The sequence below is a fragment of the Hippoglossus hippoglossus genome, chromosome 9 (assembly GCF_009819705.1).
Source record: "Hippoglossus hippoglossus isolate fHipHip1 chromosome 9, fHipHip1.pri, whole genome shotgun sequence".
Lineage (NCBI taxonomy): Eukaryota > Metazoa > Chordata > Actinopteri > Pleuronectiformes > Pleuronectidae > Hippoglossus > Hippoglossus hippoglossus.
In genome coordinates this window covers 20,576,273-20,592,190 of record NC_047159.1, presented here as the reverse complement: position 1 = coordinate 20,592,190, position 15,918 = coordinate 20,576,273, and the positions used below count along the sequence as shown (strand labels likewise).

The window sequence follows — 15,918 nt, the reverse complement described above, 5'->3', positions numbered from 1 at the left end:
GACTATTGGCTTAATCGAGTTTGTATCAGAATATTGCTGTCCTTGTATACATAGTCAATGTCCTTGGTCTCTTATTTAAAGTCGGCTATTGCCACATAATCCAGCACCAAATATGTCACCAATTTAAAAAGATATGAATATACAGTTGAGAACCTGTTGCTCTCTAATAAGCGTCAGTTTCTCTGTCTCCCTCAGCAACATCATCACCACTACAGCCAGAGTGAGGAGTACCACACAGAGAGCAGCCGGGGTTCCGACCTGTCCGACATTATGGAGGAGGACGAGGAAGACCTGTACTCTGAGATGCAACTGGAGGAAGGCCGCAGGCGCAGTATCAACTCTCACAACACTCTTAAGGTACTCAACTGCACGCCTTCAGTCAGTAGTGGCACCCGGGGCAAGATAGAGGAGGGTGGGGAAGACGAAGGGTTTAGACAGAAACAGGGAGGGAGGGTCTTGCCACCTGCAGATGTACCCGCTCTCTCTCACAGGCTCTACTACCAGGCCCATCGTGGCTTTGCCTGGCTGAGCTCCCGCGCTTTGCATTAGCTAAATCAGCCTCCCCACACAAGACTGCTCCTCCACCTCGACCCTCCAGCACCGCTTAATTCATTCAAGGCTGAGCTCATGGGAATGGCTGTGTATACATAACTGTACAGCATGAGAGAGGGAAACTAAAATCATTGTTTTTTTTACGTTTTGCATTGCATTTTGATGCTCTCTATATACTGCACTGAATGGAGTGTTAAAATCAAATGTTAGAATGTGATATTGAATTACTAATTTTAATAATATACTGTACTGTATCAAAGGGTCATGGCATATCAAGGGCATATGGGAATCTCATTTAAGTGAGTACTTAAATGGAAATATTCACTTTTATGTGTCACGTGTATGTCTGTCATGTCCTAATGTTTTTTCTGTTGTCGATGTGGATGTTAACATTGTTGCTACTTGATCCTGTGTTCATTTGGTCTGTCACTGGGGATATGTGGATATTAAGCCAATCTGCCCTGTTATAATGTGAGAGAGAGGGGCTTTAGGGGCTGATTGGTCCTCTGTATTGTGGTAGACTTGATACCAGAAGCCATATTTGCTCAGGTGTTTTGGTTTTCACGAGGGGTATTCACTGGTGTATTAACTATTCAAATACACCAGTACAGCACCTCCTCTTTGTCATTGCCATCCAATCTGTAAATCTCTGTTGCACATCATCCATCCCTTTCTGTGAAAATATTACAATTGTAAAATATGTAAGGTAATGATATTGTTAAGAGGATAGTTAAAGATGAATTTGTGTTTTCTGTGAGCACATAGAGGGAAGTTCTGTATGTTTCACTAAATTGTTGCGTAAGAAGTGTCCTAATGATACGTGTTACTTAGCTTCATGTTGTAGTTTTTGTCTTTTATGAGGGTTTATTTATTCATCTCATCCTCATTGATGTTTTCATTAACCCTTTACCTGTGGCACTAACTTTTTTTTGTTTCAATATTTCTAATTTCCCACAAGCAGAATTCCCTTCTCCTCTTTTAACCTCTGTGCTCTCGCTCAGTTTCTCAGTTCTCACTCCATATGTTAGCCGTTACAGATTCCTGTTCAGAGCATGCCATTTTCTCCTCACGGAATGAGACTGCATGTCTTACTACATTGCCACAAGTAACTAATTCTCTCTTTATTTTGTCTTCCCTCCCCCATTTGTTCTATTCACATTCTGTGTTGTTTCCTGCCTGTTCTAAAACCTTCGAAAAACTTTCCAACCCCCTCACAAAACAATCTAAACTGAACCTTTTGAATTGAACTAACTGAACTGTGAAATTGTGGAACTTTGCCTCCTGGTCATGACCGAAGGCATATTACAAGCGTCAGGACTTAGCTGAGGAAAGAGACTGCTGGGACCTCCAGAGGGAGGTGGTGAAGCAGAAGTCGCTCCGCAGCAAACGTCTCCACAGCATCCCCGAGGTGGCCGAAGAGGAATCTGAAAACGTGGACAGCATGGGCCAACGTCTGTGCTTTGAAGACAGCGGGCGCCCGGGAACGCCGCACACTCAGCGGAGGATGTACCCCCAGGATACCCAGACGCACAACCATTTCGCCCCCAACAAGACCTCCCGCTATCTGCAGCGCCAGCGCTCCTCCCCTCGCTTCACCGACAGCCGCCACTACCACAACACAGACGACCGCAGTCTGGGACGCCCCAACCGCCAGAACACCAAGAGTCCTGACAGCGGCTTAGACTGCGGCAGTGAGGAAGAGGGCTCTCTTGGTCGGGTTCATCGTGGGTACTACACTCATGGAAGCCCACTGCGGGGACCCGTGCGCATCATTCATTGCGAGGGCCCAGTAGAACGGCGGGCCCTGGCAATGGGCCGTAAAAGAACTCTGACCCGCCAGTGCAGCGTGGAGGACGAGTTCTCCGACATTCCAGTGACTTCAGCCAAGTTTGTTCACACGGGTGACTTTAGGAACAGGGATAACTTTGGGCCTGGTCGGGAGGCCGGGCCGCGAAACTACTCCAGGGAAGGCGCCCTGAGCGAGGGCCGGCTGAACGAGCTGGACAGGGTCTATTACAGCCCCCACAGGGAGGCTAGGGCCCAGTCTTTGTCCAGGCTCAACCGGGACCAGCCGCTGGTGTGTGATCCACACTTTCTGCTGCACTTTCCATACGCAAGCTACAGCCATTCTGTTTTCTTAATGTTGTTTGTTTTTTTCTTTACCCTTCCTTTCATTTTTTTTTCGCATTGAGTTATTATTACACGTTCATGGTTGGTCTGATTTTAATTTTGTGTGAATAAGTTTGCTTGTACTCAGAATGTCAGGTGGATTTTTAAAGTCAAGCTTTTTATTACCTAAAGGCCATTTAACTAAGTTTTGACTTCTCATGTCTTTGAGGGGAAAGATTCCACTTTAAGGAAAGTCTCTGTGCGGTGCATGGGAACCTGCTGCTTCCGTCTTTTCTGCCCTTGCCCCTGCCAGCTGCTGGCTTCATATGTTGCTCTTCACATCTCACCGTCTAGAGCGACGGGCGCAGCGCTCCACCTTGTGCTTGGAGCTTTATTTCGGCCTCTCATTGCTTTACATACAAAACAAGGCCATGTCGAGACTCTTGCAGCCTGCTGGGCTCCATTTAGCCTCCAACCCATGCACATCATCTCTCACTCGTCTCTCTTTCACTTGTTTCTGCAAAAAAAAAAAAATCTCATCATCACTTTGAAATATTAAATGTGTTGATTGTTGTAACACAAAGCCCCAGGATGAAACTATAATGGCTTTGCTCATCTAACCACATCTTTATCCATTTTCAATCACACTCACCCTCTGCTCTCACTCTTTTTTTTCTTCTCATCCACTCTTTCTCTCTCTTTCTTCTCACCATCTGTCTGTGTTGCCATCATTTGCTTCCTTTTCTCATCAAGGAGCTGACATGCACAGAACAAAACAATCCAAGCAAATGGTCTTTAGCTAAACATCTGACCCTTTCGGACCCCCAGTTCTTGTCGTTGTTGTGTTGGGGGTTGATTTGATTTGATTGTTTGTTTTTGATGGTTTGTTGGATTTCTTTGTTGTTTTATGGTATTTTTTTTACTATCATTTTGCCTCCCTAAGGACAAATGGAAACCACATCATTTGCTCTTGTGGTTTCCAGTTGTTTGAGCAGGATTTGGGGATTCTTTTAAACGGTTTTAAATGTATGTTTAAATGTACTTGTCTTTTTATTGCTGGCCCTTTTGTTGTTCTAACCTCTTATCTGTTGTTTTTTACTCTTAAGATCATTGGGAACTCACCGTCACACGGAAACGATGATCGTCTGGACCACTCGGGGAGGAGGCCGGTTCACATCGGCACCCCCCCTCAGCGACGACCCATCCCATCCATTGGTTAGTGAGGTCACCATGTGAGGAGACGCCTCATCCCCACCTGCAGGGCCACTGATGTTTGTGCTATTTATACCATATGTTTCCCATACCCATGTGAGCCGAGCTGTACATCTCTCCCAAAGAGCTTTAACGACCTCGTAGACCCTTGTATGTGGGGGTGTCTGAACACCCTGTAGCTCTCCATCCTCATGAGCTGGATTCGCCAAATGTTCACATGCAGATTTGCAGGAAGGTTTCCCCAGATATACCCCTTACTCCTGTGTTTACTGTGGGTTAACATGTTTTGTCTTGTTGTTTACGTGTCCACCCAATTTGACCTTCCCCCGCAACAGTGAAAAGCATTGCTGTTTTACACCCAGTGACTCCAGAGTGAAACCTGTTGCCTTGTACACCTTCCCACCCCAGGGCAACCTCATCATCTTACTGTCTCAGCATGAGTGAGTGGGCCATGGGGTAGAGCAGAGTGTGTGTGTGGGGGATCTCTGACCGTAACGTTGTGATTGGTGTCTTCTGTAGAGATCACCATGGACAGTAACAGTGAGGGGAGTGAGGGGAACCTCTCACCCGTCAAGGACGATGTTTACTATGGCAGTGTAGCTCGGCGCAGGATATGGCGATCTATGTCCTCAGAGGATCAATATGGTATGTGATACAGCTTCTCTCCAAGATGACAATTAACCTTAACAATGCCAGAAAAGGCCAAAAAGAAATCATTGTTGAACACATGCAGTGATATCATGGTGGTCTTTGTTCTGATAGCTGCTTTGTTTAGCTTATCTTATCTTAGCTGAATAAAGCTGACGGGGGAAGACAAGACTGGCCACTTTTTCCGTTGCTGGAGAATGAAAATCCTTTTCCCTGTATGTACTCCTACTCCTTCAATCCCAAGAAACCCCAAACCACCCACTCTTCCCATCCAACCTCCATATCCTGGCCACTCTCCCACCCCCACCTCAACTTAGCCCACCCTCCTCTTTCCTTTCCTTTTTTCGCCACCTCTTCTTTTCCTTCTCCTTCCACCTTTATGAGCCAGCGGCCCGTTTGTATTGCTGGTTTTTGCATGACCTGTTTACAACACAGTGAGAAGGAAAGACGCATTACTGGAGGAGTTTTTGCCTTGTTGGTATCATTCGGTTGCACGTTCATAAACTCAGCTGCCATCGAAAACACATTCTACATCTTCCACAAAAAAAGAATATCTCAGTTGCTTGGTTGGTATTGGTTGCTATATCCTAGAGCCATTATTCAGACTTCCATTGAAACATTTAACATGGTGATCCATGAGAAGCATGGGGAACTGATATCAGGTTCATCCCTTCCCCCTCACTGTCCCTGATATCTGCGTTGCCAGGAACGACTGGGGCATTTGATGTGTCATCTCCCTTAGGAACGTTTCTCCTTTGCCTTTTTTTTATTTTATTTTGTTTTGCTGCACATTGTTTCCAGATTGTGGCCTAAAAGCATGACACTACACCTGCATTTAAATGTAGGAATGCTCTCCTTAACATGTCCAGTCCAAGTGAAAGCATGCATGTTGATCAGCCTCTGTGAGATAAGGCAGTGAAACAGCAATGAACAATAGTGCAGCGTTACTTGTGTCCTCCCGGTGTCCACAGTCTTTGAGTTTTCCCTTGCAACCCAAAAACTGCTTGACGTGTGTTTCCTGTGCGTGCTGTGTTGTACCGTGTCCTGTGATGTTTGGTGACTGTCACGCCAGCAAGCAGAAATGTGTGAACGAAGAACACTGCTGTGCTACGATTGTACCGAGCCTTTGATGTAAAAGCATCCTTTGCTTTTAGTGCGTGAACGCAGCAGGAGTATCGTTTCAAAATAAGAGAAATTAAAAAAGAAAAAAATTACAATTATGGTATTTGATCTCTGGCTCTTTTTTCACACATGACTCTCATCGCCCTCTCCCCTGTCAGCTCTAACAAAGAGACATCTTCTGCTCTCATTGCCTCTGCAGCCAGCGTGGCTGTATAAGGCTGGTAGTAGCAGCAGAGGCCTCCTCTATGTTTCAGACGGCTATGGCGGTCGCAGGCACGGGCGGGGACGGCGTTCCCCGGATTACTATGAGGAATCGGAGCCAGAGGAGATGACCCGTGTGTTCGTGGCACTGTTTGACTATGATCCCCTGTCCATGTCTCCCAACCCCGATGCTGCTGATGAGGAGCTGCCGTTCAAGGAGGGCCAGATTATCAAGGTAGGGGAGGGATGTTTCATGCCTACCTAAAAAAAATAACGAGAAAAATGATTCCCCTTATGCTTCAATGGTGTCTTAGATCATGCCTTTAGAATTAAAGATAAATTGTAGTAATCTTTGCACGTTTTGTGGTATCTGTTTTGTGGTATCTGTTTCCGGCTGCGTGTCTTCCCCTGACACTCTGTCGTTCCTTCAGGTGTTTGGGCATAAAGATACAGACGGCTTCTACAGGGCGGCCATCCGAGAACGAGTGGGTCTGATCCCCTGTAACATGGTCTCTGAGATCCAAACGGAGGATTACGACATGATGGACCAGCTCCTCAAACAGGGCTTCCTGCCTCTCAACACTCCTGTGGAGAAGTTAGGTGAGACATCATTTTCCCTCCAGTACCCGCTCCCCTCAGCTTCTTTGGTTTTTACTTTGACCTTCTACCCTTTACGTCTTTCTTAGGCAACTTTTTTGTTCTGCTAAATTGTCTTTTACTGACACAATGTCTCCTTTCCTCTACTTTTCCCACTTAATTACGTTTCTCTGCTTTCCTGTGAAGTGAACTGCGACCGTTTCAAAGATGGCCGCTCAATAAATCGCAGGTCCAGAAAATCCAAGAGAGGTCTGTGTCCAGTGAAACGCTCTACTGCTCTCTGCTCTATCTTTACTGCTTTTTTCACTCCTCACCATCCTCATTCATCTGTGAACTCATTTCTCCTGTATGTATCATCTTTAAGCATCTCCCAGCTACAGTACTAACATGGACGTAGTTCATTTTGAAATCCCGATGGTCACATGTCGTAAAGATTGTCGGACTTGCCAGGCTGTTCTGTGTTGTCACCGGTCATCGCATCCTTCAGTGAAGTTTTGTTTGCAATATTACCACTGATTACTCTTATTTTTCTGTCTTTCTTTATTTCTTTTTCTCTTTACAGAGAGGAATAGGCGGAGCGGCCGTCAGCACCCAATGTCGACACGAAGAATGGTCGCTCTGTATGACTACGACCCCAGAGAGAGCTCCCCTAACGTTGATGTAGAGGTACTGTTCTCCTGTCACTCCAGCTTTCCACTTTGACTGGACCATTCTGTCATCTTCATCATCATCATCATCATCATGTGACAAATGCATATAAACAGCTAAAGTAGAAAACATTTCCAGGTGAAGTGAGATAGTTACTCTGTCATTTTGAAGATTTACATTATAAATATATAGTTTGACATTTTGAGAAATATGCTTATTAACATGCTTGCCAAGAGTTTGATGAAAACATTCGTATTACTCTTATGTAAATGTTAAATGTAGTGCTTCAGAAGCTGGTTAGCTTAGCCAGGCAAAAAGGAGTGGAAACAGAGGGAAGCAGCTAGACTGGATCAGTCATCAATTTTAATAAATCTACCTACCTGCACCTCTGAAGCTGACAATCACAAGATTACAGACTCAATCCCATCCACCATCGCTTATCCATTGTGGGTTGTTGGGGACCTGGAGCCAATCCCAGCTGACATTGGGTGAGAGGCGGGGTACACCCAGCACAGGTGGCCAGCGTATCGCAGGGCCAACGTACAGAGACCCACAACCTAAGGTCAATTTAGATTCTCCAATTAGCTAAACCCAACGCTGCATGTGTTTGGTCTGTGGGAGGAAACCAGAAACCAGAAAATCCACACAGACACATGGAGAACATGCAAACTCTACAGGAACTGAACCGGAACCTTCTTACTGTGAGGTGACAGTGCTTCCCACTGCGCCACCCGCAGACTAAATTATAACATGTAAATGTGGCATTAGCTCCTAGTGAAGACAAGATTAAACGAGATGAATGCACTCAGCTGAGTCTGGTGCATAAACCACGTAAAACCACAAACTAATTTTTTATGTTTGTATAAATGTGTTTTCTGCAAGGATAAAGATTCAATGTGTGAATCAGTCAGCTTTAGAGGAGCTGGTAGGTTTTTTAACTTCTGGACAGTGACACTGTTTTCCTTCTCCTTCCAGCTTATTGTCATCTGGTTTTATTCTCATCTTTACCAGGCAGATAACAGAGTGGTATTTATTTCTTATCTAACTATTGATATGACTAACTATTTATTTAATATCAAGAGAGTGCAGTATATACAAAGGCAAGGTTGAATGAGGAGTTTCAGTTAGCACTGTGTTAGCTCGAGGATTGAACGTTTTGTCCAGTGCTGTTGTTTTGGCCCCTCCCCCGGTTTCACTTACTCTCACCTTTCTATTGGCACTGCCACCGACACAGTATGAGGGCAACAGACTGAATGAGGAGGTGAGTGAGGGTGAGGAGGGTATGGCACTGTCTGCTCTGTGTGTGTTTCCTTCCCCATTTGTTGGCGTGCAAATCAGGAGGTGGGCTTTTGAACGAGGGGCCACGGCCCTCTCTCCCTGGCAGTCATGAATATAAAGCCCCTCATGCATTGCCCGAGCCAGCATCTCCCTCCACGGTTTGGTCTTTTGTGTCGACCTGTCCCCTACACATTGTACAATGTACATATGCTGTGTTTGGTCTGTGTGTTCTTAAGACTCCCATAGGAGAGATGTGTCCACTGTGTTGCAATCCTGTCTTCACAGTTCCAACATTTGATGCATTTACAGTTGTTCGTCTGCTCAGACTGAATTGACACTGGTGTTTAAGATGCATCATATTGATTTGGAGAAGGAAGCACAGCATTTCAAACTCATAAATCCCCAGTAGATTTGATGTGTTGGAAAAGTCTTTGACTCACATTGTGTAACTGCTGTAAACAACAACTAAAGTAGAACAGGGCAGATGTGTCTCAAGCCTCTTTCTTCTCTGACAGGCTGAACTGACTTTCTGTGCCGGTGACGTCATCATGGTCTTTGGTGAAATAGATGAGGATGGCTTTTACTATGTGAGTACCAACTATTCTTTGTGTTTATTTGTTTACACTTTTTATTAGACAATACATCCTTAGAGGTTTAGTATAGTAGACACATCTTTACATAAAAACACATCTGTGCAAACTTATGGATTATGTTTAACCCGATCATTACGTCCACTACGCCAGTTTTAAAACCCCAACCTGAAATAATTTAAAGTTCAATGCTACAATACACCTGTTGTGTTTTCTTTCTAATTTTGCAAAAGCTACACCTCCTTTTTATCTTTTCATCTTGTGAACTCTCAAAATGCTGTAAAAGCTCCAATAGGACGTTATAATATATATGAGACATATGCATGTATACCTAATGTGACTAAGGTCAGAATACTCCACATCTTAATTAGATTATCGCTTATTCAGGGTATGACCTTACTCAGGTTAAAGGGATAGTTCACCGAAATATGAAAACTCACTCATTATCTACTCACCACTATGCCGATGGAAGGGTGGGGGAAGTGTTTGAGTCAACACTTTAGGAGTTTTAAGGGTAAACAGAATTGCAGCCAAATCCAATACAATACAAAAAAATTGTAAAAAATTACAATAGAAGAAACATAACATGCCTCTATACTGCTCCTGTGGTGTCATCCAAGTGTCCTTAAACCCCAACATTCAAATTCGACTCGAACGGCATCATTTACACCGTGTTTTTAGCCTAAATGTCCTCTACCAGAACTAGCGATGCTACCAGCACGTTCCATTGGGCAAGAGCTTGTGTGCATTGTGTGTGCGAAAAAAACGTGGTATAAATTATGCAGTTTTGAGTCACATTTTAATTTTGGGGCTTACAGACACTTGGTAATCAGAAAATGCTCTTTCCATGTCTGTCTTCTTCAGACTGTGGGATTAGTCTGGTTAACATCAGAATATTGGTGTCCATGTCAACATAGTCAAAGAGTTGTGAAGAGGGATGATTCATTTTGGGCATCCAAGGTCCTGGACATAAAAGTGTCTTTTTCTGCAGAGGAAACCCTTTTTGGTTGATTTGCAGACTCGCCAGTCCCAGCAGAAAGTCTCCATGTTGAATCATCAGCACAAAAGATGAGCAACTTCTAAAGAAAGATTTAGGTTCTGTGATAAAAAAGACACAAAATCAAAAGGCATGAAAAGACAATTCCTCCCCCACATCCCTGCAAGAAACAGCCACAGTGTTTAAAGTCTGCTGTGAGCTCTGGTCATGCCATGTTGAATTATACTTCACCGAGCTCTGCTAATACATTCAGCCATCTTCAGATTCTGGGTCAGATGAGTTTAGCAACAACAAAGCAAACTGAATCTGTTTAAGCTCTTTGTGCCCCAGACTGGAGTCTTCACCCAGCAACGGCAGCAGTTAGTGAACCCAGCACACCACATCTATATCTGAGGAACAGTGAGGAACAAATATTTACAACCTTTTGTAATGTATTGTAAATATATTCAGGAGACACCATCATGTGTCTTTGTTGACGATGAACAAAAGTGTTTTACTAAATCTCATTTATGTTCTTGAATAATATATATAGTGTTTATCAAAAACATTGGTTAGAGTCATTTATCCTATAACATTACAAATGAAACATACACTGTAGAATATGAAAAAGTGTGTAAGCTTAGAGTTGTGTTAGAATGAAAAAAATTGGCTGTTCTAAACCTGCCTATTTGTCCTGTGGTGATGCTGGTTGCAGTTTTGTTTCTGAAACTGTAAAAGTGACCTGCAGTAATTTAGCCGCGGCAAATAAAGAGCGACTGCAGGACTCGCCGGTTGTTGTGATCGTCGTCACGTACGTGGCTGCTACAGTGCTCTGCAGTGTATTGCGTGTCCAAATGACTTCCTTTGACCCTTAACAATACACACGCCAAGTATGAAGCTGATAAGATGAACTGTTCTCGAGATACAGTATGTGATCCATATACAGACGGACAGAGATTTCTGGAATTAGTTCATAGATAATAATACCCAGCTACTAGAAAATTCCAAACCCGACAGGCATTCTGCTTTTTGTGCACGAACTTGACCTGAGCCCGATGTTTTCCCCCGAATCCAGGAACGTGCAGCGTAATAAAATCAAGTAGATAACCAGCCAATGTGACCAAACCCAATTTCCTTTCAAAATGTTTGTCCGATCCGGAGCCGACAGGCTCAGGTCAGGTGTCCACTCTCTTACATCATGTACACGTACTGTTGTACTAGCCAGGCCAGCTCATTTGTTTCTGTCGTACACTGAAGACATTTTGCTTTAAGAAGAGTATGAGATAAGAGTTTAGGATTTCAGTGAATTATCTGCTCCTCTCATTCCTCAGCTGAATTTCTAAATGTGTTTCTAAAGTTTGATACCACCAGAGGGCGTCTCACTGTCGTGTGCTCCACAGGGCGAGCTCAATGGACACAAGGGACTCGTTCCTTCCAACTTTCTAGAAGAAGTGCCTGACGATGTAGAGGTTTTTCTCACTGACTCATCATCTCGATACCCCCAGGACAATCCAGCTCGGATAAAGACCAAAAGGGTACATGCTCCTTCGCAGTACTAGCCCTCTGTCTCCATTTACTCTCTTTCAGTTCCCTCTATCTCCTTTAGTTCTGTGTCTGTGTGTTTGTGTGTCACATTGATCGAATTGACTCAATGGGATTTCTGACTTTGGAGCATTACACTGTAAATAAGATAGATGTCTATGAAGATCTATGAAAAAAAATAAAACTTATAAGACTTTAAAACTAATACTTGACAGAGGTACTTTTATTTTTTGTGTTTACTGCTGTGAAGGGGGGAGGGGGGGAGGGCTCAGCTCTGCATTGTATAATACGAGGATATATTGTATTCATAAAGAATTCTCAATGAGAGTAAAATGGAGACAGAGAAGCTCCTGTGACTTACTTGTTCTGTCCTGTCTTGAGAAGTTAACACCTTTTGCACATGCATACTCAGCATTCTGTGTTTGATCCCCACATGATTTCTAATAGAGTCAATAGTTTTGTTGTACTGAAAGATGAACTCTGTAGTCTGTAGCTCAGCATGTTCTATAGTCCAGATGCATGAACTCTTGAAGATTTTATATCAACATAAAAGTCCAGTGTAGTTCAACTTTTGTATCTGCTCCTGAACGCCTTGTTTTGTAAATTGCTTTCTTGTAAGTTAGCACGCACTTCAACGACGTTGCCATCAGAGAATACTTTCAGACGTAATTATTTACCGAGTGTAAATATGTGATGTTATTTTTGTGTTGAACAAATAATGCAACTGTTGAAATAATATTAATAGGTGTCATCAGATGTTTCTTTCCTTGTGCTTCTAATTTGCCATTGTCATAGTGCAAACTGTATTGAAATGCCATCACCATATATATTTTTTTATTTCTTTTCCTCACCCGCTTGGCAAAACAGAAGAAGAGTGTTCATTTCACACCTTAAAGGCTCTGTTTCCGTCACGTAAGTGAGCAACTGAGGATACCACGATTACACCCCCCCCCTCGTCTAATGCAGATGACATGGGTACCCTTAGTTTCTGGTATGCAACATGTGCACTTTGTTTGACTTTCCTTCCTGTAGGTAGATGTTATAAGACTCTTCTATGTTCCCCTAAAAACACCGAGTGCTGTTTGTTTGGTAGGAGACAGAGACCCCAGCCAATGCATTAGACAAGAAGTATGGTATCTTCAGTTGTTTCTCTTGAGTGTTGTACCTGACAATGTCCGTCTCCTGCAATAAGTCTCCTGCTGTAACTCATGGGAAGCTAAAAGGCCATTGTTGCACAGTTGAATGAGAACGTGGGATCAGATAAACGTCTCCAGCACAGTTTGACTTCTGTCAGTGCCGTGTGACCTGCTGCATCATAGAGAAGTATTCAAAGAATCCACAAACAATTCTATGCAAAAACCCAAAGAAAAGCATCAAGTGTTCATTTGGTTTCACACTTGTAGTTTTTAGCCTCTGGACAAATTTAGGACCTATTTTCTTGTAAAAATGTTATGAATGTCGTGAAATCTAAAAATAACAAATCCGTCAAATCAGTTGGATTTTTGGTTTTCAAATCAGTTCTAGTTTTATGAATCAACGTGAATGTTTGAATCGATCAGATTGCAAAGTAACAGTTATGGATTTGGAGTGAGACTATGCTGCTTCTGCTGAGACACTGTGGCCACGGACGATTATTATGGGACAAGGCGACCATGTACTTCTTTTTAGCATTAAGCTCAGGGCCACATCCAGCTGAAATCTGATTGGCCCCCAAAGTGCCCCTGTCCTGTCACTAGTCTATTTTTATATGAACTAGTCACTAACTAACAATACTAACAGGAAATCTGACAATTTGTTCAGATTTTTAGACGAACACAATGTACTTGAACAAATTTTCTAAATATATTCAATGATGTGTGGTTTTGTTCAAAGCTATAGACTCAGATCCACCATTTTTAGCGAAAATGCTAAGTTAGTGTAACAGTAACACAAGTGGTTAAAGCCAGGAACTGACTCAGCAATATGAACCTAACGTTTGATAATAATGTTTAATGTAATGTAAGCTACGTCTGAGCCAAGTGAATTCAACTTTTCATTTGTGAGTGAAGGAAAAAGTTCTGTCTTCTCAAAAGCTCCACAGTCTCACTTTAAACTCGGCCAAATACATGATGCAGCAGAATGATTTTGAAATGTTACATGTTCTGACGTCCAAATTATATTCACACAAATTGTACATAGAAATACAAGCTCATACAAACATCATCTTCAACCACCTGTCTTTCCAAAGTGCAATTTAAAGGAGCCTTTTAGCTCATGATTACAGAGAAGGAATAGTGACTCGTAGTTTCTCTGTAATCCAGTTGTATTCGTAAATATTTCTCTCTCTCTACATATATATCTATACACCCTTTGAAGAGGAAAGGAAAGTGAATGTGATATAAATGTTCCCAAAATACAAATGTATCTGTGGATGTGAGGGGAGCTGCCCCGCCTTTGATAGTCTCTGATGGGAAATGTTGTCACCATTCATTGATGTGGGAGTTAGTGGATGTCACGCTTCAGTTCTCTGTCGTAGCTTATTCGAAGCAGCTTCATTATAAAAAAACCCACCTGACAGAGGGGAGGTGTGGGAGGGAGGGAGGGAGGGAGGGAGGGTGAGTGTGTTCTGACTCCATCCAGGCAGGTAGATGTCAGAGCTCTGGTGGCCCTGCTGAGTCATAAAGAGGAGTAGGGGAGTGGTGACTGAGGTGTGTGACACTCGGCTTGTTTAACACCCTCAACTGTCCCTTACGGGTCTCCCATTAGGTTCCATTGGACAAATCGGGTCCGCCCAGAAGAGCAGCCTCTCCCACGGTGCGTCCATGCGCCCTGGACTGGGGCCCGGCTGCCGCGGGGCCTCGCAGGCCCATCAGGGCCCCACTGGACTTGTACTCCTCCAAAAAGAAAAAGGGACTGATCTCCAAAGGGAAGAAACTATTGGGAAGACTTGGCGCTGTAAAATAATTTCTTGAGTGTCAAACACTCGTTCATTGTGTTTGCAAAAAAAAAAAAAGAAAAGACATGAAAACACCACAGTGGACAAGACAGGTTGCATTTGTGAACTGAGCAAATGCTTTATTCTTGTACATCTGTATACTAGAATATTTGTATTTTGTTAACATCAATGCATCAATGACATATTTTCAACAACACATTTCATACTATGGTCCTGAGACCTCAGCAGTGCTCGCCGTCTTACCTCCAAAGTCTCGGGAGGGCGTCATCCAGTTTTCACTTGGTCGAGCCTGATGAGCCCTCACACGCCACATTGTGAGGCCTGGGTCTCTGCGTAGAAATCTGAATATCACTCAAGGGCTCGCTCTGGGAGTCCCATTAAGAATCTGAGGGTCAGAGACGGACATGGAGGCCAGCCAGCTGTTTGTGTGACGTACGGCAGGTCCACATGCTTTTACTTCAGCACATCCCCTCCTGAGCCTGCGGGAGCGCACGTCACGTGATGGGCTCAGAGTGGAACCTGGAGAATGAAGTGACATTTACTGTGACAAATCAGCAGAATTAAGTCCCACTCATCTTCTGCCTCCATCTCAGAAGGGAATAGTGTACAGTGACCCCCCCCTCCCAAAACAAAATGTCAGACACCATGAAAACAAGCACACGTGTTCCTACTTCAGGGTCTCTGCAGTAAAATGAGCCTGGATGGAAATTCCTAGTGGATCCAACCTTAATGTGTTTGCCTTATAATCGCACAATGTTTAGTAGTTTGTCCAGAAGAGTGTGAAGCTTAATGCTTCTATTTACAGGCGGGTGACAAATTAAAGGAAACCCCTGCAGAATGTCTCCCATCCAAACCACACCAGGGGTCACTTTTGAAAATACAGCCCAAAGGATTTGGATTTTTTTGGGGGCTGATGCATATTTATTTCAAAAGGCAATTACTCCCAAGATTTATGTAATTGAGGCTTCATGTTCTACAGATGAACCATAAACCTCATTAGAGCTTTAAACATAGAAAACAGAAATACACAACTTCAACCCATTATATAGAATTCAAAAAACTGATTGTAAGTAAAATGTCAACACATACATACACATCCTGCATTGTTCATTCAGTAAAATAAAAGTTTTAATATCGGCAAACAGAAACGTAGATACTGATGTCTGTAAAAGGCTCTATGTGAAAACAATGACATGTCACATGTTGTAGCCTCTGCAGTTACCAGATCTCAGTCTGTACGTCGGTAGATTTTGACCCGACTCCTTTCCAAGTGTTGGATGAGCAGTGTTAAATGGTAAATACACTATTTATATAATGCTCTCATATCGATCAAGACCAAGTTTTACAGTCAAGTTCACGCACTCGTACAGCTTCTATTCACCACTACCCCCCGAGCCACAGCCCCTCAGAGACCTGTAATATCTGGTCCTACACCTTCAGCCGTATTCCTTAAATTTGTCACCTGTATGTTTGTTGTCATATTGTAACATCTGACTGCGGCTGTTTGT

The 15,918-nt window shown here is 43.3% G+C and overlaps 1 protein-coding gene across 8 annotated transcripts in view; it reads left to right on the top strand.

The window, feature by feature from the left end:
• Positions 1-15,038, top strand: part of rimbp2 (RIMS binding protein 2) — a 90,813-nt gene extending 75,775 nt beyond the window's left edge. For 3 of the 8 annotated variants that reach the window (XM_034595244.1, XM_034595248.1, XM_034595246.1), the window contains 12 exons: positions 196-357; positions 1,850-2,629; positions 3,768-3,876; positions 4,393-4,518; positions 5,898-6,079; positions 6,276-6,444; positions 6,628-6,690; positions 7,004-7,107; positions 8,324-8,350; positions 8,883-8,954; positions 11,334-11,468; positions 14,221-15,038. In XM_034595244.1, the coding sequence (XP_034451135.1) occupies positions 196-357; positions 1,850-2,629; positions 3,768-3,876; positions 4,393-4,518; positions 5,898-6,079; positions 6,276-6,444; positions 6,628-6,690; positions 7,004-7,107; positions 8,324-8,350; positions 8,883-8,954; positions 11,334-11,468; positions 14,221-14,418 (2,127 nt within the window). In that variant the 3' untranslated portion in view covers positions 14,419-15,038. The remainder of the gene's footprint in view (positions 1-195; positions 358-1,849; positions 2,630-3,767; positions 3,877-4,392; positions 4,519-5,897; positions 6,080-6,275; positions 6,445-6,627; positions 6,691-7,003; positions 7,108-8,323; positions 8,351-8,882; positions 8,955-11,333; positions 11,469-14,220) is intronic. The other 5 variants (XM_034595252.1, XM_034595251.1, XM_034595245.1 and 2 more) reach the window with 4 other exon arrangements.
• The last annotated feature ends 880 nt before the right edge of the window (positions 15,039-15,918 follow it).